Source organism: Scyliorhinus canicula, chromosome 10 (assembly GCF_902713615.1).
Source record: "Scyliorhinus canicula chromosome 10, sScyCan1.1, whole genome shotgun sequence".
NCBI lineage: Eukaryota > Metazoa > Chordata > Chondrichthyes > Carcharhiniformes > Scyliorhinidae > Scyliorhinus > Scyliorhinus canicula.
This window is the reverse complement of record NC_052155.1, coordinates 177524215-177550271: the sequence shown is the minus strand read 5'-3', so window position 1 is coordinate 177550271 and position 26057 is coordinate 177524215. Positions and strand designations below refer to the sequence as shown.

General features: G+C 47.5%; 1 protein-coding gene across 1 annotated transcript in view; it reads left to right on the top strand.

Moving 5' to 3' along the window:
* The first annotated feature begins 1746 nt into the window (after positions 1 to 1746).
* The window catches only part of txndc5 (thioredoxin domain containing 5), a 30833-nt gene continuing 6522 nt past the window's right edge, over positions 1747 to 26057 (top strand). The window contains exons 1-9 of the mRNA XM_038810219.1: positions 1747 to 2082; positions 5713 to 5862; positions 6695 to 6800; positions 14980 to 15076; positions 18902 to 19014; positions 20515 to 20601; positions 21310 to 21465; positions 22873 to 22955; positions 25608 to 25737. Of these exons, the coding sequence (XP_038666147.1) occupies positions 1907 to 2082; positions 5713 to 5862; positions 6695 to 6800; positions 14980 to 15076; positions 18902 to 19014; positions 20515 to 20601; positions 21310 to 21465; positions 22873 to 22955; positions 25608 to 25737 (1098 nt within the window). The 5' untranslated portion in view covers positions 1747 to 1906. The remainder of the gene's footprint in view (positions 2083 to 5712; positions 5863 to 6694; positions 6801 to 14979; positions 15077 to 18901; positions 19015 to 20514; positions 20602 to 21309; positions 21466 to 22872; positions 22956 to 25607; positions 25738 to 26057) is intronic.

The following is a 26057-nucleotide window of genomic DNA, read 5'->3' as shown; positions in this document are numbered from 1 at the left end:
TGGGAGCGCTCTTGCCTCGGGAGTCACCAGGTTGCAGATTCAAGTTCCATTCAAGAGATTTGAACACAGATAGCTAGGCTAACAGTCCAGGTGTGCCGCAGTGACTTTCGGATGAGAATTCAAATCGCAGCCCCACCTTCCCTCTTGGGGTGGATGTAAATGATTCCACGGCACTATTGGAAAGAAGAGCAGGGGAGAGTTCTCCCCGATGTCCTGCCCATTGCTTAGCGCTCAATCAACATGACCAAAGCTAATGATCTGATCATTATTGTATTGCTGTTGATGAGAGCTCACAGTGTGTTCATTGGCTGCTGGGTTTCATACATTACAACAGTGACTACACTTCAAAGAGCCATTGGCGCCGAACAACTTTGAGATATTGTGCTCAAATCTCTTGAATGGAACTTGAATCTGCAACCTGGTGCAGATGCAGGTATTAAAAAATGCATCTTCAACTACTTCTTAGTGAGTTCCACATTCTCACCCCACTGTGAATAAAGACATTTCTCCTGAATGCCTTATGAGATTTATTAGTGATTTATGTGATTCCTGTAGAAATGCAAACATCTCATTTATGTTCACCCTTTCATATTTATTTGGGGGTAGGTTTAATAGAGACATTCAAAATCATTTTAGGGTCTGGATAGGGTGAGTGGGGAGAAACTATTCTTATTGGTTGGGGAGGGAGGGGGGGCTGCAGAATCAGAGGACACAGACTCAAGGTGATTGGCAAAAGAAGCAATGGCAAAGTTAGCTTGACGCAGCGAGTGTTTGGGATTCGGAATGCTCTGCCTGAGAGTCCCGCCTTTCAATAGAGACCATGGGCAGCATGGCAGCACAGTGGTTAGCACAGTTGCTTCACAGCTCCAGGGTCCCAGGTTCGATTCCCGGCTTGGGTCACTGTCTGTGCGGAGTCTGTACTTTCTCCCCATGTCTGCGTGGGTTTCCTCCGGGTGCCCCGGTTTCCTCCCACAAGACCAACGATGTGCAGGGTTAAGTGGATTGGCTATGCTAAAATTGTCCTTAGTGTCCAAAAAAGGTGAGATGGGGATACGGGCATTGGGTGGAGGTTTGTGAATAGGGTGGAGGTGTGGGCTGGGGTCAGGTGTTCTTTCCAAGGCCGGTGCAGACTCGGGCCGAGTGGCCTCCTTCTGCACTGTAAATTCTATGATTTTTAAAAAATACTTGGAGTATCCAATTCATTTTTTTCCAATTAAGGGGCAATTTAGTGTGGCCAATCCACCTAGCCTGCACATCTTTGGGCTGTGGGGGTGAAACCCACGCAGACACGGGGAGAATGTGCAAACTCCACACGGACAGTGACCCGGAGCCGGGAGCGAACCTGGGTGCCGTGAGACAGCAGTGCGCCACCGTGCCACCCTGTAATTCTATGGTGATCCGAAGGGGCAAAAGAAAACCGTAAGGCAATGGGGGGGTGAGACTAGTCCTGTTGCTCTTGCAAGGAGGCAGCACAAGACATGACGGGCCGAACGCCGATGGGAGGTTTGCACTTGAAGGTTTCATTCAGATGCAGCCGAAATGTCGCAGGAAAAAGCTGTGCACGTTTGAAATCAGTGCCAGCGATACAGTGCTAACAAAGAGCTGTGTGCAATACCAGAGCTGCGAGCCGTGTAACATCCTTTGTACCACCCACTGGAAAGGGGAAGGTTATGATTGACAGAGCACGCGGCGCAAATGAGTGTGTGTGCTCCTTTACCCTGTGAACTGGCGTGAAGCTGTGGTAAAGCAGGCAGCTTCCCCCCCTCCCTATTGAGTCTCTGCTAATTCGTTCAGTTTGCGGCTGCTGCAGACCACGTCGGCTTTTCCCAGGCACAGGGAGGATTGTGTTGGGTCTGCCCTCGCGTTCTGCCTCTTGTTTGGGGCTGGTTGTGTGAGTGAGTGAGTGATGGCCACGTCCAGGTACCTGTGCAGCCGGCTCCTGTTCCTCTCTGCGCTGCTGGCCACCTTGTCTCTCTCTTTCCAGGAAGAGGAGGACGAGCACAGCAAACACCTCTACACCACCGAACTCTTCAGCCACGCCGTGCAGACTGCCCCTCACTTCATCATGTTCTTTGCACCTTGGTACAGTTTTGCCATCTCTCTCTCTCTCTCTCTTGTTAATCATTGAAATCCCTTTTGGGGGTGAAATTGACATTTTGTTAATAATTGAAATCCCTTTTGGGGGTGAAATTGACATTTTGTTAATAATTGAAATCCCTTTTGAGGGTGAAATTGACATTTTGTTAATCATTGAAATCCCTTTTGGGGGTGAAATTGACATTTTGTGAATCATTAATTGTACAGAATTAGATCCTTTTTTGTTGATTTTTTTTTGGGGGGGGGGGGGGGGGGGAGATACAAAACTTTGTAGCCAGAAAAAAAAAGACACTTTCCTTTTGTGTGGGAAAGTTGCCTGGGAGTTTAAAATCTCGGGCACAGTTCCCAAAATAAGAGGGTGTTGTCAGGGGCCAATTTGCTGCTACAAGTTTTACTCGTTGCATTTGTCAATGTGATAAAGCGTCTGTCCCTGTGTTTTAAGTTTAACTGCAGCTTTCTGTGCCTGAGCCTGTGTACGTGGCAACAGCCTGAGTATGGAAGAGATTACCTTACGTAACCGTGGTTTGCACAAACTAGTGATCCGTTTGTTTACTGGGGCGAGGTGCGGGTTTTTTGTTGAGGACAATTGTAATAGGAAGTGGCCCTGTTTAAAAAAGATAACCTCTGCTACTGTAGTAGTGAGTGCGCGCGAACGTAGCTGCGATTTACACCAGATACATTGACACTCCCAGAATCAAACGCTCCTGTTCCCTACGATTCGATTGTTTCCTAGTTCTTGTTGAACGTGTGTGTGTATGTGCAATGAGGGGAGCTGCTGACGACGAGGCAGCCAAAAGGAGCCTCAAGTTCCAACACTTAAACTCCTTCCAATTGATGTCCTCCCCAGCAGGCCCCATGTTACACTGGATGCTGGAAACTCTGTGCATGCAGCAATTTTTTAATTCAGTAGTTTAGATTTTTTTTTTCTTTTGAGTTGAATCAATGCCAGGCACGTTCTTTGACCTGGATAATTTAGCAGAATTGCTAAGAATACTTTGAAGAAGTGCTTTTGCATTGTTAGTGCTGTGCGCTTTAAACTTTGAAAATTATTTATTGCAGTAACCCATTTAATTCTGAATGAGTGGGAAGAGCAGACGAGCTTGTCAACTCTTTCTAGGTGGGGCAGCACGGTGGCACAGTGGGTTATCCCTGCTGCCTCACAGCGCTGAGGTCCCAGGTTCAATCCTGGCTCTAGTCACTGTCCGTGTGGAGTTTGCACATTCTCCCCGTGTTTGCGTGGGTTTCACCCCCACAACCCAAATATGTGCAGGGTAGGTGGATTGACTACACTAAATTGCCCCTTAATTGGAAAAAATGAATTGGGTACTCTAAATTTATAAAAAAGAAACTCTTTCCAGGTGTCAGTTGGTGCGAGATCAATTGTTAAAACGGAGATTGTTAGATTTTTGTTAACCAGAGCTATGGAGTACAGTGGTTAGCACTGCTCCCTCACAGCTCCAGGGACCCGGGTTCAATTCCGGCCTGGGGTGACTGAGTAGAGTTTGCACATTCTCCCCGTGTCTGCGTGGGTTTCCTCCGGGTGCTCCGGTTTTCTCCCACAAGTCCAAAGATGTGCGGGTTAGATGGATTGGTCGTGCTAAATTGCCCCTTAGAGTGCAAAAGGTTAGGTGGGGTTTCGGGGATAGGGCGGAAGCATGGGCGATTTTCTTTCCAAGTGCCGGTGCAGGCTCAATGGGCCGAATGGCCGCCTTCTGCACTGTCGGGATTCTATGATAGGGAGCAAAACCAAATATATGCAGTTAGTTGAATGGTGGAACAGACTCAATGGGCTACATGACCTCCTCCGCTTCCTATGTTCCTGTGAGCCGTTCCTTCCTACAACCTAACTCCATGTTTCAGAGCCAATTATGTCTTGGTGGGTTTCTGTCTCCCAACTTTAGTAGTTTCAAAGCTTTAAATTCAAAATAAATTCCTAGTTCCTGGAGTGGATTTACACCGACAATTCTGGCTTAACTTCACATCCCTTTGACTGATACCAAACCAGCTACTACATTAGAATTGGGGAATACATTGGCTGTTGTAGTTTGTTTGAATTTAAATCTCAAATGGATACAGAGATGGTTGAGCTTTGGATGGAAATACCTTTGGATGTATTGTAGTGCAGGCAAAATGATTAACCTGTATTGCCAAAAAGAGTTGCTGGGTGCGTGTTCATGTGTATTTGAATGCAACATGTCTGTGTGTATTGCATATCGCAGTAAATGTTCAACAATGAATAGCAAAACCATTTCATGGATTTTTCTTCCCCTGAAAGATTATTGTCACAAATTTATACGGATAAACATGCGGCATGTCGAGGGCGATTCTCCGATTGCAGGACTAAACGCCCACGCCGTCGTAAATGCGACGGCGCAAAACGGGTGCGGGGACGACCGATTGTGGTCCCCACAGGGGGCCAGCACGGCGCGCCAGTGGATCACGCCGCTCCAGCATCCCTTCCCAGCGCCAAATGGGTGCCGCGCCAACCCACGCATGCGCAATTGAGTCCTGCAACTGGGTGTCCTCAACATCAATTCTCATGAAGCCTCGTAGCTGCAGCTCAAACATGGGCAAAGAAACCTGCTGATTACAACCAACTTCCCCCTTTCAGCTGATGAATCAACACTCGTCCAGGAAGCACTGAGGCACCTCATGTACTCTGGGTGGGGAACTTCAATGCCCATCACCAAGAGTGGCTCGGTAGCACCACTACTAATCGAGCTGGCTGACCCCAGAGGGACATGTCTGCCAGAATTTGCCTGTGGCAGGTAATGAGAGAACCAACACAAGGGGAAAGTTCTCGTTGATCTTACCCTCACTAATCTCCCTGTCACAGGTGCATCTGTCCATGATGCTATTGGTAGGAGTGTCCACCACACAGTGTTTGTAGAGATCATCTTTATACTGGGGACATCTTCTGTTAAAGTGCATGGCATCCCCTCGGTGCAAAATGATTAGGAACAAATCTAGCAGCTCAAATCGGGGCACCCATGAGAGCCTGTGGGCCGTCATCAGCAGCAGAAGCGTATTCAAGCACATCCTGTAATCCCATGGCCTGGAGTATCCCTCACTCTACCATCAAGGCATGGGAACAGCCTGCGTGCAATAAAGAGTGCTGGAGAGCATGTCAGGAACAGCACCGGACACTAAGATGGTATAGACAGAGTTAAGTGTTGCCATAACTAATCGATCAAAGCTCTGTAGTCCTTCCACATCCAGTCATGAATGATGGTGGGCAATTAAACAACTAACTTGAGGTGGAGGCTCTGTAAGTGTTCTCATTCCCATGAAGGTCAGACCCCAGCATGAGTGCAAAAGGCAAGTCTGAAGCAATCGCAGCTTTCTTCAGCTGAGTCGATGGTCTTTCAGTGTCTTCTTCTGAGGTCCCGACCATTACAGATATCAGTCATCGGACAATTTGATTCCACCCCTCCCCTGTGAAGACCATTGAGACATTATATAAATGCAGTTCCTCTCTGCAGTTCTGTCCCATCACGAGTGGAGTGATGAGAATAAAGTTAACAGAGGTCCAGAAGTTTTTAGACTTTAAAAAAAAATCAATATTAATTCCATTCACCTGACAATTCCACTGAATGTGCTGTATATTCTCCACAGGTGTGGGCATTGCCAGAGACTCCAATCAACGTGGAATGAGCTTGGGGACAAATACAACAGCATGGATAAACCTCCGGCAAATATAGCTAAGGTTGATTGCACCAAAGATACGCAGACCTGTTCAGATCAGGGAGTCCGTGGATATCCTACGTAAGTGGGGTGTGGTTTGAAACAGGGGGGGGGGGGGGGGGGGGGGTGGTGGGGGGGGGGGGGGGGGTGGGGGGGGGTGGAGTTGGGGGGGGGGGGAAACACCTTTAATTGAAAAGGATTTTTAACATCATTCAGGTCCCAAAAGGATGAGTTACCTACTCAAGGGTATTTGCAACTTACCCGTCCATGCTGGACCTACTCTCTGATGATGTCAGCCATGTGCGACATTCAGTCATTTTCGATTTTGATTTGGGGAGGGGGTGGGAAAAGGCTGTTTTTTTTTAACATTTAGTGAGTGCTAGTTCATGTTAAGTTGGCCGTTACACAACTGTATTCCTGCGATTATTCCTGGTGATTGGGCAGATAAAATTGTAGAAGTAAGAAAACCAGATGATTTAACCGATAAAATGCGCTATCAAGTGCAGTGTTTTCTGCCAATATTAATTCTTTGTATTGTCAGCAGATCCAGGGAGATGGCACAAGTTGTAATGTGGATCATAGTATTGTTATCATAGTATTAATGCTGCTCCGATGTAATGTTCAGATTTAATGCTGTGGTGAGCTCCAACCAACTCAGTTGCATCTAAAACACAGTTTTAACCCTTTATCTGCTCAGTCCATCGTTGTCGCCGCCCCCCCCCCCCCCCCCCCCCCCCCAGTAAATTTTGAAAGATCACTTGTTCCCTGTGACCTATCCAGTGTATTTTTCTTCTTTAATCTTACCCGATGCGTTGTGCAAATTGTTATTTTGACACAAACACTAGATGTGTAGTCAGTTTGCTACCCTGGTTAGTTGATTTTTCATTAAAAAGTGGCTTTTCTGATCTGTTAGACTGAAGTTGTTCAGACCCGATCAGGAAGCAGTGAAATATCAGGGACCACGAGATATCCAGTCGCTGGAAACCTGGATGCTTCAGAACCTGAATGCTGAACCTGATGTAAGTCTTTCGGAAGTCACTTAATACTCGTGCTCGGGAACTTTTTAGAATGTACACAGTCACTGAGAAATCAGTGTGGCCAGCTGGATGTTCATAGGACCAACTTGTTCTCCTCTTTCTGAACGAAACAGAGGTTGTAAAGCATGTTTGTTTGTCACTTGTAATCAGTGCACAGCCGATACGTGTAAATACAACTCTACAAATGACAGTTTTGTTCATTTTCCTTTAATGCTGTGTATAGTGGGGGCATTTTATGTTGCTCATCCTGAGCAATGGAGGAAGAACGTACTGAAAATGAAATGAAAATCGCTTATTGTCACAAGTAGGCTTCAATGAAGTTACTGCGAAAAGCCCCTAGTCGTCACATTCCGGCGCCTGTCCGGGGAGGCTGGTACGGGAATCGAACCGTGCTGCTGGCCTGCTTGGTCTGCTTTAAAAGCCAGCGATTTAGCCGAGTGTGCTAAACCAGCCCCTACTGGGACATTGTCGGGGCGAAAACATGTGGATAGGCTGAGCACTCTGCTCCTCTTCGCATATTCCTAAAGGAATAAAGTAGAAGTGATGGCTCAGAATACTTCAAATTGAGATTAAGGCAGAAGGTGGTGGAAATTCTCAGCAGGTCGGGGAGCCCCTTTGGAGGAGAAACCGAGTTATCGTTTCAGGCCTGTGACCTATCATCAGAACTGAGGAAAATGAGAGATGTCATAGGTTTTGAGCAAGTGAAAGAGGGGGAGCGGAGAGAAGAACAAAAGGGAAGGCCCATGCTAGTGCGGTGGACAGAACAAGTTTAATGGCAAAAGACTACATGGTAGAAAAGTCAAAGAGGGTGGTAATTCGATACGTAAAACAACAAATGATATTTACAAATAATGTCCCTTTATCAAGCAATCTATGGTTTGTGCCTTAAGAAATAACTTTCTTCGGGTAGTTCTCGATGAGGTGTGAATGGCATAAACGTAGAGTAAAGGGATTAAGATAGAAATGAGAAAAAACTCAAACAGCAAAAGTAACATGAAACAAAGTGGGGTGAAGGTAGTCCAGAAGGCTGTGGAGTGCTGAGTTGAAAGATGAGGGGCAGGAATCGGTGGGGCGGGCAACTCCGGCGTCGGGCTTCCCCGAAGGTGCGGAATCCTCCGCACCTTCAGGGGCTAGATGGCGCGCTGGCGTGGTTTGCGCCGTGCCGGATGGCGCGGAAAGGGCTTGGCGCCACACCAACCGGCGCTGAAGGGCCTCCGAAGGGCCTCCGCCAGCCGGTGCGAGTTGGCGCATGCGCAGTGGGGGTCATCTCCGCATCGGCCATCGCGGACTGTTACTGCGGCCGAATAGAGTGACCCCACGGCACAGGCCGGTCCCTGGATCGGTGGGTCCTGACCACGGGCCAGGCCACCATGGGGGCACCTCCCAGGGCCAGATCCCCCCCTGAGGACCCCGGCGGGACCCGCCAAAAACGGGCAGCCATTCAGCCCATCACGGGCTGTAGAATCACCGGGGGCCGCTGTTAGCGGCCGCCGACTGACGCGGCGCGATTCTACTGAGGCTCCTTCCTTCACCCGAGGAAGGAGCTGCGCTCCGAAAGCTCGTGTTTGAAATAAACATAGAACAGTACAGCACAGAACAGGCCCTTCGGCCCTCGATGTTGTGCCGAGCAATGATCACCCTACTCAAACCCACGTATCCACCCTATACCCGTAACCCAACAACCTGTTGGACTTTAGCCTGGTGTTGTAAGACTTCTTACTGTGCTCACCCCAATCCAACGCCGGCATCTCCACATCATGACTCAGAGAGTAGTAAGGGCGTGGAATGTCCTGCCTGCAACAGTAGTGGACTCGCCAACACTAAACGCATTCAAATGGTCATTGGATAGGCATATGGACGATAAGGGAATAGTGTAGAGGGACTTTAGAGGGGTTTCACAGGACGGCGCAATATCGAGGGCTGAAGGGCCTGTACTGCTCTGTAATGTTCTATGTTCTAAATTATAATTCACTCCAGTCCAAAAAATGTGGAGAAGCTAGAAATTAATAGATAAATGCATTTTTCTTTAAACATCAATTCCGCATATTCATGCAAAGATTGGGAAATGCCAGTCTCCCTAAAACAGCTTATTTTATAGTTTTGTTTCAGCCACTTGATTTTTTAAAAAAAATCTAAAAGCAGACTAAAAATCAATCTTTTGTTTGCTTGATTTCCCTATTTACGCCATTGTGCCTTCCACAATCTTATTTGAGGTCTTTGTCCCAGTTCTAACTTGTGCCCCGTGCCAACTTCTGTGTAACCTATTATTTGGGAAAATCCCCGACACATTTCACTTAGCCTGTTGGGGAGGGGGTTTGCAAATGGAGAATCATCAGCGAGAAATGGTGTACGTGTCTTTTTTTCAAAATGGCAATCGTACGATGAACAGATAAAGCTTGCGCTGTCGGAGTCCCTTGAGAGTTTGGTTTTTGTAAAATTCGTGAAAAGGAAATCCATAATTGTGATGGCTCAGTAGCTCAGTAAGCCAAGCTGTTAGTTTTGCATCCAAGAACCATCAGCAAGAGTGGGTTTTCTTCAGCTTCTCGTCTTCACCATGATCTCAGCCCCGTTCCTTGTGAAATGTGTGGAATAACTTCTACTCATCGAGATAACTGAGGGCTGTCTGGATAATTCACCAAGTGTTTGAAATCAAAAGGGGAGCTTTGGGTTTCCATCAGCTAATTACACTTTTATCGAGGTCTGGTTTTTGTGGCCTTGAAAGTCCAAATGATGTTCGGAGTTCATCGTCTCAATCCCTTCCATACTCTGTTGAGCAATCTCGGCAGTTTTGTACCAATCGATGATTACTTCTATTCCCCCTCCAAACAAAATTCATTCCAGTGCCAGTTTTGGTAAGCTGCTCACTCTTGAAAAAGATCGGGAAAAGGATAATCCTTGAGTTTGCACTTGGGAACATAATAGAATAATAATTATAATAATCTTTAGTAGTGACATATTGTTAATTCATCAGGATTTCCTCATGTTGTGCATCAAGTGCGTGTTTTTTTCAAACTTGACATCGGAAGGTCACTGTGGATGGCTAAGGGACCATGACAGCACAGTAGTATTGCACCATTTTGGCACCAAAGCTGGTCAAGCCTCCAGATATCGGTTCCTTATTTTCAGAAGGTGAAGCTTTTATATTTAAAGAACGGTAGATAAGAAGGGGCTAGTGTGCCGGGAAGTCATTTGCATGGCTGTGGGAGAAGTATGCAAATGTATTGTCCTGCAACGTCAGCGCTCAGTGAACATTGTGATAGTCTGAGTTCCAGCAAACGCAGTGAACGTTATTGTCAGGATCTTCGCTTTGCATTGTCTGACTTTGTTGTGTCCAGCTTTACCTTGTTCAAATAGCTTCAAGGAACTCCAGCAGGATGGGAAAGGTCTGAACATCTAATGAGGGCAGGGGTTAGTCTGACAGTGATGACTCTCGTGTTGAATAACTCACTGACATCTCCTGTATAATCTCCTGTGATGACTGTCTACTTAGCGAGATACACTTTGTAATGTAGAAGCAGGAGAGGTCATGGCAGGTCAACTCCCATTTGCTTGATTTCTCCCCATGTCGAAAGGACCGTAGAAGTCCTACAGTGCCCATCGAGTCTGTGCCGACCCTCTGAAAGTGCACCCAACCTAGTCCCACTCCCCCACCCTAACCCTGTAACCCCATGTAACCGGCACATCTTTGGACACTCAGGGACAATTTAGCATGGCCAATCTGCCAAGCCTGCCCATCTTTGGACTGTGGGAAGAAACTGGAGCACCCGGAGGAAACCCCACGCAGACACGGGGAGAAAGTGCAAACTCCACACAGTCACCCGAAGCCGGAATCGAACCCGGGTCCCTGGCGCTGTGAGGCAGCGGTGCTAACCACTGTGCCGTCCCGTGAAACCTGTAACCAATAAAACTTTTATCGGGCTCGTCTTGAAATGTTTAACTGTCCTTCCATCCAATGTTGTGAGGCAGCGAGTTCCAGATTTCCACTACCTCTTATGTGACAAAGTACTCCCTGGCTTCACTCCTAAATGGCCTGACTCTTAATTTAATTTAATAATCTTTAATAATTTAATAATCTTTATTGTTACAAGTAGGCTTGCATTAACACTGCAAATGAAGTCAACTGTAAGGTTATGGGTGAGATTTCCAGCCCCAACCCCCTCACCGTGGCGTGTTTTCCCGCAGCAGAGGTGGATGGTCCTGTCAACGTCGATGCTATTTTGTGAGATTCACCTGTCCTGCTATTGGGGGTGGGAGGTCACCTTTGGCAGGACAGGAACGTCCCACGCCAGAAGGGCCAGAAAACCCTGCCCTATGTCCTCCTGCTCTGGATTACTTAATGAGCTCCTTAATCAGTCAGAAACCCACTCCACCTTCTATACTCCAAAGAATAGAAGCCAGGTTTATACAACCTATTCTCATAATTTAAATCTTGGTATCTGTAAGGAGCTGTAGGAGCGGCACAAGACAGCATCTTCAAAACCAGAGGAGGACAAAATTGGCCAAGTTACTTACCGTAATCACACATTTATTTGAAGTGAGTTGCTCACAGTCTGAAAATGTAATGTGTTATAATGGCGGAGAACTCTGCCTGTCATTGTACTTGCTATTCAGAGTATTTCTGCCGGTGCTGCCTGCTGTTGTGGGAGGTGATTGTGGAAGAGGTGCCTTATTGTTACTCTCTGTTCAAAACGTCACCCTCCCACCCGCCGCGTCAGCAAGAACAGACAAAAGAACACATTCTGCACCAGAGCTCAATGATTCAAACAGGCCAGCTGGGGTGACGTATGTGACATTGGGAATGGCAAGTGTTATCCTTTGGCCTGTCCTGAAGTGCTTTACATTAGTTCAGAATTTCCTACACTTTTGAGCCCCGGAAACCCATGTGACCTCCCAAGAGCGTCGGGGGAACCCCGGGCATTCTCATACTGTCGACTCCCCTTTTATGTGCCGTGAAATAGGTGCGAATAATGGCGCCACGGTGGTACAGCGGTTAGCACTGCTGCCTCATGGCGCTAAGGAACCGGGTTCGATCCCGGCCCTGGGTCACTGCCTGTGTGGAGTTTGCACATTCACCCCGTGTCTGCGTGGGTCTCACCCCCACAACCCAAAGCAGGGTAGGTGGATTGGCCATGCTAAATTGCCCCTTAATTGGGAAAAAAAAGAATTGGGTACTCTAAATATATATTTTTTAAAAGAAATAGGCGCGGACAGAGAAATCAAATGTAAACATCCTTTACTACCCGTATCTATGCATTTATTTGCAATCAGGGAGAGGCACTCACAGAAACATTCAGCAGCCACACGGCCCTCCTTACATTAACCCCTGGGCAAACCACCCTTCCGTGGCCCCTTGACATTAACCCCCAGATGTAATCTGGTAATAATAGTCAGCCTATCAGCATCCAGATCTCCAAGAGGCTGTGCCCTGATTGGCCTGTTTGATTTCTTTAATTATTTTTAAAAACACGGCTACGCGCTATGCAGACCCCCCCTCCCGGAGAACCTTCACAGACCCCGGGGGTCTGCGGACCCCAGTTTGGGAACCCCTACATTAACACCATTCCCCGTATCAGAAGAATAGAATGAAGTACTTTTGGAGAATAGCCACCTTTGTAAAGTCGGAAATGTGGCATCCATTTGTGCCCAGCAAAGTCCAACAAACAGCAATGAGGTAGGGAGCAGATAACCTCATTCTGTAATACTGTTTCAGGAATGTATTCTAGCTGGGAGGAGGGGGAGAAATCCCTTGCTCGTCTTTGATCAGTGTCTTGGGATCATTTACACCACCTGAAAGGGTCAAACGGCCGTTACGCTTTAACATCCCGTTAATCTCTGACCGTGCAGTGCTCCCTCAATACTGCGCAGCGTCAGCTTAGGTGGCTGTGTTCACGTTTCTGGAGTTGAACTTGAACCTGCAACCATCTATCACTGATGTGGGAGTTCTATTGCGGAGCCGAGGTTAATGCTCGAAGCATTTAATTCATTGCCTGAAATTCTAACCTTGATGTCGCATTGAAACTCCTGCAGCTGGCCATTCCAATCGGTGCCCCAACCCGTTCACGAGATAGAGAGATGTGGAATTATGGCCGCCTTGGGCTGCTGCTACTTTGAAGGTTGCACTGAAGTATTTCCTGATCAATGTGGGTTTCTGGGTTAAACCATAAATCCATAAGACATAGGAGAAAATTAACATCATGGCTGATATGTTTCTCATCCCCATTCTCCTGACTTCTCTCCATAGCACCTGATCCCCTTATTAATCAAGAACCGATCTATCTGTCTCTTAAAGACACTCGGTGACTTGGCCTACACAGCCTACTGCGGCGATGGGTTCTACAGATTCACCACCCTCTGGCTGAAGAAATTCCTTCTCATTTCAATTTTAAGGATCATCCCTTCAGTCTGGGGCTGTGCCCTCATATTCTAGTTCCTCCTACGAGTGGAAATATCCTCTCCACGTTCACTCTCTCTAGGCTTCTCAATATTCTGTCAGTTTCAATAAGATCCTCCTTCATCCTTCTAAACTCCATCGAGTACAGACCCAGAGTCCTCAACCGCTCCTCATATGACAATCCTTCATTCCGGGGATCATTCTTGTGAACCTCCTCTGGACCCTCTCCAAGCCCAGCACATCCTTCCTTAGAAACGGACCCAAACTGCTCACAATACTCCAAATGGCATCTGACCAGAGCCTTATGCAGCCTCAGAAGTACATGCCTGCTCTTGTATTTTTGGGTTCTATGTTTAAGAGAGAGTAACTGCCCGAGGGTTTGCTACTGAATGAATTACCATTGGAACTGTAACCACTACCATAAATATTCGAAGCATAGGCAAGTAAGTGGGGTAGCACGGTAGCATTGTGGATAGCACAACCGCTTCACAGCTCCAGGGTCCCAGGTTCAATTCCGGCTTGGGTCACTGTCTGTGCGGAGTCTGCACATCCTCCCCGTGTGTGCGTGGGTTTCCTCCGGGTGCTCCGGTTTCCTCCCACAGTCCAAAGATGTGCGGGTTAGGTGGATTGGCCATGATAAATTACCCTTAGTGTCCAAAATTGCCTTTCGTGTTGGGTGGGGTTACTGGGTTATGGGGATAGGGTGGAAGCGTTAACCTTGGGTAGGGTGCTCTTTCCAGGAGCCGGTGCAGACTCGATGGGACGAATGGCCTCCTTCTGCACTGTAAATTCTATGAAAAGTCCTGAAGAGGGACCACTGTGGAATCTCAAGTGTTTTCACTCGGATGTTAACACAGCATAGTGATGAGTGCGGGAAACCTTTATGTCCCACACGAACTGTGAGAAGTGACTAACATTACATGATGGATTTTTACCCTTTAAAGCTTGCGTTACACGCGGAGAGAATGTTTTGAGGTACGTAGCAATAGTATGAGACATTTACCGTAGAGTTGAGACAAAATGAGACAAAGAATTCAGTCTGAGCCAGGTGTCATATTGCACATTAAAGCAAACTGATTTAAATTGGGTTCACCAAACCTGTACCCACCCAGGATTACGTTTGTCCATCTCCTAACTGAACCTACCGATGCTCCAGTGTAAATGCGGGTCTTGTTCACTGAGGTCATGTTCCTGGATCTAAGGTTTCCCTTATTGTCTTTCTTCCAAATGCTGTCACCCTTTGGAGATTGAAGTGGTCTCCTTATACGCGTGTCAGTGGAGTCGGTATTCATTCATATCTGATGCTTTTGCCGGGAGTCTGTTTGGTAAATGATCAGGCTTGATCTCAAAGGAAGTATCTGGTGCAGCCTTGGGCTTTGGTCTTGATGATGAGTTGCTGCTGTTGACAGTCAAAGTCGCTTCCCTTTTGTTGGTTAAGTTTGTATATTTGCCCGTTCCCTATCAGACCGCTGGGTGAGCTGCACATCAGGACCTGGCACGGGAAATACACGAGACTACCTTGCGTAGCTGGACTAATGAAGTTTGGGATGGGAGAACAAGTGGAGTGGACTGCTCACCAGTCTCTCTTGCAGGAGGGGAGTATTATGATCAAATGCAGCGTTAAGTAGCTGAAGGGAGATAGTGTGTTATCCAGAGATACATCTCCTTTAAGGCAAAATCTGTATTGCTGAATATGTACTTTGCAATTTTGTCTCCCAATAACTGAGAAATGAATGTTGATTTTAAAACAATGTTATTTACACTTGGTAGCAAGAAGAAACTGAACCGGAACCAGCCACTGTCCCAGAGGCCAAGCAGGGTTTGTTTGAACTATCAGCCGATAACTTCAAACTTCATACGGCACAAGGTATGTTTAGCACCAGGTTATGAATTTTTTATTTCTTTGGTGTTTTTAGGTCTGGATGCACTGGAGCTACATCATGGCCTTTCAGCCTCTATTAGCAGTTTGTAGAATAACTCTGATCTCATCTGAAAGCAAAATATCGCAGGTGCTGGAAATGCTCAGCAAGTCCTGCAGCATCTATGGAGAAAGAATGAGAGTTGACATTGGGCGCGATTTTAAAAACAAAAGTCCCATTTTGGGCGGGTTTAGTGGTGTCCTTCCCGGGAACAAGTGCCAAATGCACTCAGTCGCATTTCTTGCTGTGCTCACCAGTGCGGGATGAGATCGGGGCACCGTTTTCATCTCTTGACCCCCCCCCCCCCCCCTCACCGCGGCCCGCGAAACCAGCCAACACCAAACTCACCTGTTGGGGGGTTGTCAAGCCATCTCATGCGGGCAGGGCACTCCATCCTCAGCATGGGCAAAATGCCACACTGGCATCTTGGCACTGTGAGCCTGGTACTCTGGCAGTGCCCCTGCCCAGATGACAGTGCCAGCTGGTGTCACTGCCAGGGTGCCTGGATGGCAGTGCCAAGGTAGCAGTGGCAGGGTGACACCCTGCCCAAAGGCCAACCACCCGGGGGCCTCTGATGGCCTGGGAGAGCCCTCCCCCAAGTGCCAGGCCACCTGGTCCCTGTTTGTGGCGACCGGTGTTAAACGGCACCAGGCTGGAGTATCCACAGCGAGGCCGATAGATCCCGGGCGCTGGTTAGGCGTAGGTATGGTTAAGTGTCAACTCACTTAACTATGGAAGGCTGGATCCTGCCTATTGTGGGCAGGACCCAGATCACGATGTCTCGCAAGATCTCGTTAGATCTCACAGAGCGTAACGGCCACCCCAAAGTGGTCTCTTGCGGGATTTATCAGCCGCTTTCCGATTTCAGCGGGTCGTGCCCAGTAAATCGCGCCCATTGAGTCCAAAATGATTCTTCTTCCGATCTTCTGGAAAATAATTACATTGGATTGGAAATGTTAACTCGGTTTCTGACTCCACACATGCAGCCAGACCAGCTGAGTATTTTCAGCACTTTCTGAAATTTATTAACACGTACCTCTTCGGAGAATGGTAGTGTAGTGATTCAGATATTGATGGTATGGTGGTCCTGGTACCGGGTGGGTAACCCAGATGCGTGGACTAATGCTCCGGCTAGTCACGTCATTGGGATCTTCCTGTGCCGCCGCCGGTTGCAGAGTGTGCGAACAAAGGGAGGTCCCTTGACCTCGTTGAGACGGGACGATCCTGTCGCTGGCCAATTGCGGGTCGCCTCCGCTGCTGCACAACATGCCGAGGGGCGTAAAATCCCACATGGGTTTTCAATCTCACCACGGCAGGTTGGTTAGATTTCAATTCAATAAGTTGATACATTCACAATTAATGACGGCCATGAAAATACTGGATTGTTGCTAAAAACCTACCTGCTTCACCAATGTCCTTTGGGGAAGGAGATCTCTCATCCTTGCCCCATCTGGCCTACATGTGTCTCCAGATCCACAGCATTGCGATTGACTCATAACTGCCCTCTGAAAATGACCCAGCAAGCCACTCGGTTGTATCAAAACTTACAGAAAAGTTGAAAATGACCTTTAGCAGTATTGTGGTGTACCTGCACAACATGGCCCACAGCAGTTCAGGAAGGCAGCTACTAGCTCACCACCTTCTCAAGGGCAATTAGTCATGGGCCATAAATGCTGGTTTGCCAGCACTGCTGACACCTCCAGAATGAATAAAAAAATTGTATCAAATGAGTCACAAATGCAAATAACAGTGGTATAATTCCTCTTTTTAAAAGAAGTGGCTTTTTAAAATTTTTTGTAGTGACCACTTCAAAACATTTAACTATCATGGGGAGGTGATTTGCAATTATTATTTCACTGTTTTAATGGGAGCATTAAATGGTTAGCTCCATATTTAAATTTTGAATATGAATTTGAATTGTAAAGATAAAGGCCGTGTTGCTGAGCATGTTAATCGGCGGCGAACTTCCTGCAGTCCTCATTGGTTGACTTGAGTTAATGGTTTGAAGGAGCGTGTGAATATATCATCTCTCCCGTGAGGGCAGTCGTTCCGATACAAACCCCAGTCCTTGGGAACCTAACGAAAACTGGGCTTTTCCCTGGGTGCTTCCTGGAGTAACATAAAAATATCCAGGTCACGAAAACTACCAGTTAACCAGTTAAGTTAGACTGTCGTTGGAACATCTATCTGTTGGGTTTGGCGTATAAGAACTTGAAGCAACTAATTAAACTTTTAAAAAATAAATTTAGAGTACCCAATTATTTTTTTCCAATTAAGGGGCAATTTTAGCGTGGCCAATTCACCTGCCCTGCACATCTTTTGGGTTGTGGGGGTGAAACCCACGCAGACACGGGGAGAATGTGCAAACTCCACACAGACAGTGACCCAGGGCCGGGATTCGAACCCGGGTCCTCAGCGCCGTAGGCAGCAGTGCTAACCACTGTGCCACCGTGCTGCCCTCAACTAATTAAACTTAATGACTGTTATATTCTTTATGAAGGGCAGTAAAGTGATACCGTCATGTCCGTGCTCTTCAAGTTTTCTGTTGTATTTCAAATGACAACTGTGAGATCTGCAAAAATATCCTGGTGTGATTTCCCAGCCCTGGCTGACTCCTTGTGGGAAGTAACTTACCCTGGCTGCCTGGCTACATTGTGATGTTGGGCCTGCTGGGAATTACGAGGGATTGGTGCTCTGTGCCTTCAGTATGTACCACCTATAGCAGGGTTTCCCAAATGTTTCCAACCACAGAACCCTTTTGACCTCCCAGGAACATGAAGGAACCGCTGAGAAATATTCTTATTATGCTGAAGAGCCAAACCACAAAATAAAGTTTGTTTTTGCGCAGTGGGCGCAAACATACAAAATCCTAATTTATAGAAGTTTTTTTTATTTCTTATTCATATACGTTTACGATAATTAAAAAATTAACTTACTAAAAAGGTTTTGAGTCTCACCTTTGTCACTTTTAATGGGGGACTGTTGCTGTTCCTTGGTTCAAATGGAAAGAGTTCTGCTAGAATGCTGGATTCTCCTATTGGACACGGTTGTTCACTTGCTCGCGCACATACACATGCTCGCGCACACGTGCTTGCACACACTATCATCTCATATACACATGCACTCCTTGCACACATGCGCACGCACACACACACATCCCTGGGGCCTACCACTCTGCCCCAGGCCTGGGACTCGTCCGCTCTTTCCCCGCAGGCCCGAGCACTCTTACCCGCCCTGCTGTCCACTCTCACTCCGATCCACGCAACCTGAGTTCCATGTCGTTTCCAGCCCGTCCAACCCGAGGCTGGCTTCGAAGCTCATGGTGACCATCAGCCTGGCTTCCCCACGGAACCCAGTTTGGGAACCCCTGATCTACAGGATGCACCGCAGCACCTCCTAAACCCGTTACCTCCACCACTGAGGGTGGCAGGTTTATCACCACACCTTCAGGTTCCCCTCCGAGTCACCCACCATCCTGACTTGTGCACATAATGTTCTTCCTTTATCGTCTTTGGGTTGGGGTCTTTGAATTACCTACCTGACAGCATAGTGGGAGCAGTTTCCTCACATGGACTGCAGCAGTTCAGGGGGACCGACCCGCCTTCCCACTGGAAGCTAATGTTGCCAACAGTGCCCGCAACCCAAATTATTCTTTTTCGAACCCCTGTCAGTTTGCCTCTGTCAGTATATGGAGACTTTCATGTGCATTCTTTGATTTTGAGACAACTTCTGTAACATGCAATTTTTTTTTAACAAAAGCATATATTTTCCAGGTTTACACTTTATAAAGTTCTTTGCTCCGTGGTGTGGGCATTGCAAGGCTCTGGCTCCAACCTGGGAACAGCTGGCATTGGCCTTTGAGCATTCGGATGTGAAAATTGGCAAGGTGGGAGCATCAGAAGCAACTCTCTCTGAGAGTTTTGCAGAGTACGCTTAACAAATTGTGCGTGTATAGCTGCGTGTACGTCAGGATCACAGGATTTAATAGGGCTGCTTGATTATTGCTAAGGATTTGTTCAGCAGAGAGGAATTCAGACATGTAAAGAGTCTGATAGCCCACTACATTATTTGTTATTAGTGCAAATTGTAGAGACCCGTTTCCTTTTACATTCAAATGCAATTGAACATAATTATTGGAAAGTAGAAATGAGTGGGACGTGGCTGAGAAATCTCAGTGATGGTTCTCTGTATTCACTCTTGGCTGCAAACTTTACCTGGGAATATCTCATAATCCCCTGAGTTACAAGATCACTGGGAATGATGATCCTGACACTGAAGTGTGGAAACTTTAGGCCGTGCTGTCTGCATCCCTGGATCATTGGATGCCAATTGTGCCCAACACAGTGTCTATTCCCGAAGCCCAATTCTGTTGGAGCTTTAAAGCCACCACAGCAGAAACACCTGTGGTTCAATTGTTGGGATTCACAGAATTTAAGAATCCGTACAGTGCAGAGGAGGCCATTCAGCCCATCGAGTCTGTGCTGACCCATGCAAAAGACCACCTTACAGAGTCCCACTCCCCTGCCCTATCTGTGGAACCCCACCTAAGCTTTGGACGCTAAGGGCCAATTTAGCATGGCCAATCCGCCAAACCTTACCCAAGATATTAGAGCAGCATTAACTACATGCGGGGCAAACCTGATCGTGAAGCCCATAAATCGCATCATGTCCATAATTGTTCTGGAGACCCCCCCCCCAGCTAAATAGTTTCCCACTGCCCTGTGAAGCCACAGTAGACCAAGGGGCATTTGACCTCCAACATTTGACCTCTGACAGTGGTCCTCGCTAGACCAGGGTGCTTTGGTGAGTCTTTGATTGCAGCCTCTTGCCGTATAACTAACAGCGATGAAAGACGAACGCTCTCTCAGGAAAGGCTTTGGATGGAAAGTAGACTGGGACTTCTTGTACAACCCTGGCTGGGTATGATCTCGATTTGTGGTTTTAAGGACTTTGGGTGGGATTCCAGAGACACACAGACACCCCCCCACCCACCCACCCACCCACCCACCCTGTGTTCGGAGGCGAGGTGGGACCTTCCGGTCCTGCCGATATCTGTGGCGTTTTGCATGACTCGCACCGGGGGTGGGGGGGGCGTGGTCACCATTGCCTGGCGGGACGAGTGGGAAAATTCAGCCAATTGATTTAATTTCCACTCGAACAAGGCTGTTGCCCAGTTAAGGGGGGGGGGGGGGGGGGGCTGCGCACGGCCCTTTCAGTCACATTTTCTCCTGGGTATACCTTGCAAGTCAAAATTCATTTTTAAAACTGGGCATTTTGCTGGCCAGTATGCGTGCGGGGAATCATCAGAGTTCACTTCAGATGTCGAAACCTCCCAACAATCTGTTCACTTCCTAACTGCAGCTTTTTCCTCCCAATCTGATTCTAGGTTGATTGCACTGCCCACCAGCAGTTGTGCTCACAGAACCAAGTGCGCGGGTATCCGACTCTCCTTTGGTTTAAGGATGGTGAGAAGGCAAGTATCTCTTTTACTTTAAGCAGTGTTCGATGGAGTTCTCCCCTCGCACCTGGCCTGATGCAATAATATGCTGCCTTCCCTGTACCTTAGCAAACCCGGGGCTTCCACTGAGCTTTGACACGGTTGAGGGTTTGGCCTTGGTGCTCAATATGTGCAGAAGTGATATCTAAAGCTTGTCCATCCGGGTCAAACCCTGTCGATGTGGGCAGATGTCCACCTGCGAGATAGCATCTGCAAACGCTCTGGAGCACCATCCATATTAAACTGTGCTTCCTTATGTTAATCAAATAAACTGAATCAACATTAAACTGTTGGGGTGAATTAAAAATGCAGCTCCATTAAATGAAGCTGCATCAAAGTAAACAATCTCTCAAACGAAACTTAAAACACAAAACAGAATGTGAGTAAAGGGATTGATGGCGGACCCCAGTCCCCACGGTGCCCACTGGGCTCTGTATCAAATTGTGTGTGCACACATAACCAAGTGTGTAGTGATGGAAGAGGCAAGGGGAAGGCATTCTATGGGGGAGAAGTGCATGTTGAGTGTTGCTTTTCGGATGCGATCGTAACAGCCTCTTTGGGCGGTGTGGAGGGTGGAGTGTCCAATCGTGAAGAGTGGTAAAGGGTCGCTTTTCGAGGGATACTTTTGAGCCATAAAATCTCTCTCCATATGCCCAAGTGAATTTGACGTTGCCTCTCCCTTAGGTTGATCAGTACAAGGGGAAGAGAGACCTGGGCTCTCTAAATGAATATGTGGATTCCCAGCTGAATGCAGCTGAGGCAATTGAAGAAGATCAGGAAAGCGATGACGATATTGAGGAAGAGCGCCAACCAGAGGAGGAGGAAAAAGAGCCGGAACCGGTACTTTAAAATATTTAGGGTGGTTTCAGACAGCAGAGTTGCATTAACAATGTTTTGACCTCTTCTTGCTCTGCACTTGAGAGATTTCAGTTCAGCTGTCCTGATTCATTTAACAATGTTTCGTCAGATTAAAGTTTACGGAATTTTCACAGTAACTTCATTGCAGTGTTAACGTAAAGCCTACTTGTGACACTAATAAAGATGATTATTATAATTATTATTAAAATACTTTCTTCCAATATCTCTAAGCATTGGTAACTGTGGTCACTGAACAAATGTAAGATGTGCCTTTCGTAGGGCTGATTTGTTTGGGTCAGTTCGTCATAGGAGATATGTTTGCAGGTTTAGGCTGGTTAATGGTGTTCATAAATTGATGATTGAAATCAATATATTTTTATACTGGGGCATGATGGTAAATAACCTCAGCTGGAATTGTTCATGTTGTGCTCAGCAACACGCAGCAGTTCCTTCAGAAAGGGAAAAACCTTAAACTGGGTTAATTTAGCATTTCTCTGATACTGCCCAACCTAAATATGCAACAGGTTTTCATTTCTGCTCTTGCTTCTCATTTTAGTCTTATCTTGCAAAACAGTAAATGAGCTGCAGTTGAGAAATTGTAGGAGTCGAAACAAGGTTGGGTGGGCCAGTCTAGATTAGCTATCAGCAAGTGCTTTTTAAAGGTTTTGTATGCAAATATTCTATTCTTTGGGGACGTGGTTTCTGTACAAAGACTCAGCAGGGTTGACATAGAAATGAACCATGTCACGTCGCAATGGGAGTGCCATTTCCATTCATTGCTCGCTGCAGACTGGAGATCTGTGTCCCATCATGGGGTGGTTGGGGGGGTGGGGGGGGCAGGAAGACAAGTTACATTTCCCCCTACGTTTGAGGAGGAGTTACTAGGCTAACCTAGTAGACGAAAATGGAAGTGTTACAGAGGTTTCTCAACTTGCCATCCAAGTTATGCCAGCGGGTTGCTTGAATGGGATGGAACGAGACTTTAGGATTATTTTGGTCTAAAGTTGTCATGTGTACTGGGCGGCACGGTAGCACAGAGGTTAGCACTGTGGCTTCACAGCGCCAGGGTCCCAGGTTCGATTCCCCGCTGGGTCACTGTGCGGAGTTTGCACATTCTCCCTTTGTGTGCGTGGGTTTCCTCCGGATGCTCTGGTTTCCTCCCACAGTCCAAAGACATGCAGGTTAGGTGGACTGGCCAAGCTAAATTTCCCTTAGTGATCAAAAAGGTTAGGAGGGGTTAGTGGGTTACGGGGATAGGGTGGAAGTGAGGGCTTAAGTGGGTTGGTGCAGACTCGATGGGCCAAATGGCCTCCTTCTGCAGTGTATATTCTATTCGATGTATGCTTTACGCTCTGAGTGACTGTCTATTCTTTTCCCCCCTCACTGCAGTACAGTGTGCTCACCTTGACTGAAAGTGACTTTGAGCAGACCATAGCCATGGGGATGACATTTGTGAAGTTCTTTGCTCCCTGGTAAGTAATGTGTTCTTCTGTGGTTATTGATGTGGGGGAATGTGGGGCAGGTCAAAAGGATCGAGCGCGTTGAGTTTATTCCAAGAACTCCCAGCTCTAATCAGTGTGCAGGTGAGAAGCTGTAATCTTGCACTGATTCATAGCTCAGCTGCTGAAGGGAATATCTTTTCCTGTGTGTGTGTGGGTGTGTGTGTGTTGTGAGGGTGTGTGTGTGTTGTGAGGGTGTGTGTGTGTTGTGTGTGTGTTGTGGGTGTGTGTGTGTGTGTGTGTTGTGGGGGTGTGTTGTGTGTGTGTTGTGGGTGTGTTGTGGGTGAGGGATGGACTGGAGTTGGAATTTGACACTTTTGATGTTGTCCCACAAAAGAGAAACCTCAGGCCAGAACGTGATGTCATGGAAAACCAAGTGAGGCGTCTGTGAGAGTTGAATTGCTGGCAGTAGCTTCAGATACTGCCCACATCCCCCATGGGACATAGACTCATAGAATTTACAGTGCAGAAGGAGACCACTCGGCCCATCGAGTCTGCACCGGCTCTTGGAAAGAGCACCCTACCCAAGCCCACCCCCCCCGCCCTATCCCCATAACCCAGTAACCCCACCCAACGCTAAGGGCAATTTAGCATGGCCAATCCACCTAACCTGCACATCTTTGGACTGTGGGAGGAAACCGGAGCACCCGGAGGAAACCCACGCAGACACGGAGAGAACGTGCAGACTCCGCACAGACAGTGACCCAAGCCGGGAATCGAACCTGGGACCTTGGAGCTGTGAAGCAATTGTGCTAACCACTATGCTACCGTGCTGCCCTGGGACAATAAACTCCCCCCCCCCCCCCCCCCCCCCCCCGGCACACACGGCATGACTTAAAAAGGTGGATGTTGGTTTTACACTGGCACGGGATTTTCTGGGTTTCATGCAAAGTAACACCAGGTCCCTGTCTCAGTCCAGTTTGGAAAGATCTAATTCTTCAACTGCCATCACGCTTGACCCCGCTAAACTTTCACCTGATTGCATCTTTGGAGTTGGTGCAGAGCATTGTACGGGTACTTACTATCGTGAACCCAGTGTACAAAGGTACCACTGGAAACACCAGAAACGTCCCACACATGGAGAATGGCCAGAGTTTGGTGATGGGAGCATTGGGACGCCATTCTCTCTGAAATATCCACAAGATCCTCAACATCCCCCTGATCGGACAGGATGAATGTCCTGCAAAGGTGTTGCAGCCCGTCACCACCTGAGTGTCGGTGGAGATTTGTAAGCCTTGGTCCTCCAATGGGACTTGAGCAACTCTCTCAATGACATAACGTGGCCTTGGGAGTCTTTCTACGGAATACCGACGTAATACTATGGCAGCATATATTCAGCAGTGGCTGTGGGTTTGTACTTGTGGATAGGAGGGAGAATTGTGGTGGGCGGGGAAGGAAAGGGGCAGGGGATATTGCATATCTCCCAGTGACTAACCTCGGAAAGGCATTGGCAGCAGTCTTTAGAGCCATTTGAACACGGCTACATCTTTTGTAAGTGTGTGCATCAGAAAACCCACTTGAGTGAGAAGATTGGCCCTCAGAAAGTGCTGGCGTGAGGACTACAATATTTCCTTGAATATAAGGCTGTCAGCGGAACGAATGGGGCAAAGAAATCTATTCTAAAGTGTCCTGCCGTTTCGGAGACCAATGAGATAACTTAGTGGGCACCAGTATTTCGAACGTTGTCAGGAGTTACAGTCCTCTTGTCTACAGTGCAGACTTAGATTCTCTATTCCTGTTCTGCCATGGATTAACTCTCTTTCGGAAATAAGGGTGCAGGATCCTTCGAGATGTGCCATTAGTCACAGCAGGGGATCAACTGGGGAGTGAGGCACTGCGTAGGGTAAACGGGAACTCCTCTTGTGCAAGGATGAGCCTGATACAGTTTAAGGTGGTGCACAGGGTGCATATTACTCGGGCGAGAATGAGTGGGTTCTTTCAGGGGGTGTGGGTGGGGGGGCCAGCAAATCACGTGCACATGTTTCGGGGTTGCAGAAAATTGGGAAGATTTTGGGCGGGAGTGTTCACGGTCTTAGTCAGGATAGTGGAGGAGGAGGAGGTGGACCCGGACCCTTTGGTGGCGATATTTGGGGTTTCGGAGAAGCCGGAACTCATGAAGAGGAGGAAGGCCGATGTCGTGGCCTTCGTCTCTTTGATTGCACGGCGGCAAATTTTACTGGAGTGGCGGTCGGCATCGGGGGGGGGTAGCGGCATGGTTGGGTGACCTGTACGACTTCCTGCGGTTAGAGAAGATAAAGTGTGAGTGAAGGGGCTCTGCAGGGGGGATGTTTGTGACCGTGTTTGAGGAGCTGTTCATTGCGGAGTGGGGGAGGATGAAAATGGGGGAAAATTCTGTATAGACTGTATAGTTGATTGTTGGGAAGTATGTCTACTGGGGTGTTTTTTTTTGCTGTAACCTGTTTTGATACATGTTTGTAATAAAATACATTTCTATAAAAAATAGTTGCAACAGGAGGGACGGCGGCCTCCACACTTGTTGACTACTTGAAAGTCTAATTACAGATATTACTCTTCAGGCACTACAGTGCAGCTCATGGAAGAGGTTCTGCACTTCAACGCTAAATACCTCCACCTGTAATCCACACCCTCTTTCTTTGTCAATAGGTGTGGCCATTGTAAAAGTCTAGCACCGACCTGGGAGGAACTTGCAAAGCAGGAATTCCCTGGTCTAAGTGATATCAAAATTGCAAAAGTGGACTGCACTGAACAGCGAACCCTCTGCAATCAGTACTCGGTGAGTAAGAAGCTATTACTCAGAGATGTTGAATTAGGGCAGCACGGTGGCACAGTGGTTAGCATTGCTGCCTACGGCGCTGAGGACCCGGGTTTGAATCCCTGTCCTGGGTCACTGTCCATGAGGAGTTTGCACATTCTCCCCGTGTCTGTGTGGGTTTCACCCCCACAACCCAAAAAAGATGTGCAGGATAGGTGGATTGGCCACGCTAAATTGCCTCTTAATTGGAAAAATATAATTGGGTACTCTAAATTTTTTTTTTTTAAAAAGATGTTCAGTTGGTGGGATTTTCCCTTTTCCGTTAGTCATTTTTCACTTAA